The sequence below is a fragment of the Ovis aries genome, chromosome X, assembly GCF_016772045.2.
Source record: "Ovis aries strain OAR_USU_Benz2616 breed Rambouillet chromosome X, ARS-UI_Ramb_v3.0, whole genome shotgun sequence".
NCBI classification, from domain to species: Eukaryota; Metazoa; Chordata; class Mammalia; order Artiodactyla; family Bovidae; genus Ovis; species Ovis aries.
The window spans coordinates 82,500,415-82,502,142 of NC_056080.1; the positions used below are offsets into that span (position 1 = coordinate 82,500,415).

Genomic DNA, 1,728 nt, shown 5'->3' on the forward strand with positions numbered 1-1,728 from the left:
TGAAGGAAAGTCCGAGGGTCATGAGAAGAAACACCATGCCCCTGAATCACCACTCCCCAGAATCAAACACACAGAGGGGTCAAGGGTGGGAAATTTGTATCATGGCCTCCTTCAGCACCCACTAACCCATGTTGATGGGCACAGTGGTACATTGTGATGTTTAAGACTCCAAGACCACCATTGGCTGGGGGAGTGCCTAGCTGACCAATCAGAGTGAAGGGTGTGGCTCTTCATTGTCCTGAGAAGGTATATATAGGGAGGTCAGAGGCAGAGATTCTGGGTTAGGCCACTTCATGGTCTCATCATGGCTAAGGTAACCAGGAAGCTATGGCAGCCAAGAAGAGTTGCAGTGCGGTTTGCTTCAAGGATGAAAGGAAGAAAGAAGACCCTTTGGCAACGGAGATACAGAGGCAGCGTGAAGGTAAGATGATTCCATCGACACTCCGCAGGTTCTCCATTGACTTTGGTGCCCAAGACCTCTACACTGCCCTTGCCTGGCGCAAAAGTCCTCATCAGGCCACCTCCCTTTTCATGAAGTCTCCCTTCCAACTCAGTTATTATACTCTTTCCTCAAAACTCATACCCTTCTCTTGTCCTTCAAGGCACGAAATATGACCACGAGGGTCAGAAGACCTCTAAAAGGAACCTTGAGAAAGAAAATCCGATCATACGCCACTCCGTCGAAGAAGGTGAAGAAAACAAGAAAACCAAACTGTTTTCTCCATTCCTGTGCACGTAAGAAACTGAATCAAAGCCGAAAAAGGTACAAAAATACGAGTCAGAATCAAAGAAGGAGGCAGAATCAAAAGAGAAGATAAGCTCAGCCACTCCAGAATGAGAGACCCTGGAGAAGTACAACCTGGGCAGCCAGTAACTGAATAGAAAAGGTCAGACAGTTTAGAATTGTGTCTCCAGTGGTCTGCTTTCTTAGAAATGGCCAACCAGGGAAAGACTGACTCTCACACTAACACAGTAAACTGATGGCTGCGATTAAAATAAACATCAAATGGTGAAAAGATGATATTTGTGTGTGTGTGAATTTTCTGACGGGAAAGGAGGGAAAGAAGAGAAGAGGTGGGCACCTGAGTGGGGAGGGGTGTGTGGTCCTGAGAGATTGGGGGACAGACCCTGAGGTCCCCAGTTAGCCAGAGAGGAGAGGCCTGGACTGGGTCAGGAGTCTGCACTGAAGATGGCTAACCCCGCTTATCAATTGATCTCAGCGGCAAGGAGTAGTGGTGTGGTGTTACTGCCATTGTTTGGGGTGTGGAATGACATTAGGGTCTAGATTGCCAGAACCCAGATGGGAAGAGGGTTTCACATGGGGATGGTGAATATCATACTTCCCCTGAGAGAGGCAGGCAGAAATCACATCCTGGCCATTTACGTCATAATGGGCTTTGTTGCATCACTCACCTTTGCTGTCAGCTAAAGTTGCTCAGGAGGCACGAAATGCTGATACAACTAAAACCCACAACTAGCACTCCCAAAGATTAAAATAATGTTTGGAGGGAACAGACCAAATATCAATTAGGCCACTGTTATCCTAAGAAATTGGTGGGAGCAGTGTGTTCCCAAGGGCAGGGCAGTGGAGCTGGCCCAAATCCCGGTGCAGATGACAAACAGGATCACCACACCCAGATCATTTTTTTGGGTGGTGGGCACCATGCAGTTTGTGGGATCTTAGTTCCCTGACCAGGGATTGAACCGGTTCCCCTTCTAGTGAAAGCA

General features: G+C 48.0%; 1 protein-coding gene across 1 annotated transcript; it reads left to right on the forward strand.

The window, feature by feature from the left end:
• Nucleotides 1-304: 304 nt before the first annotated feature.
• LOC114111497 (spermatid nuclear transition protein 3-like) lies at nucleotides 305-818 on the forward strand. Its single transcript, XM_027963269.1, has 2 exons — nucleotides 305-421; nucleotides 603-818. Exons 1-2 carry the CDS (start codon nucleotides 305-307, stop codon nucleotides 816-818), a joined length of 333 nt encoding a protein of 110 aa, XP_027819070.1.
• The last annotated feature ends 910 nt before the right edge of the window (nucleotides 819-1,728 follow it).

Bases quoted from the DNA above. Each gene is read 5' to 3' on its own strand.
- LOC114111497 (XM_027963269.1), top strand. From the start codon at position 305: ATGGCTAAGGTAACCAGGAAGCTATGGCAGCCAAGAAGAGTTGCAGTG. The intron at 422-602 runs GTAAGATGATTC...TTGTCCTTCAAG, and splicing joins GATACAGAGGCAGCGTGAAG to GCACGAAATATGACCACGAG.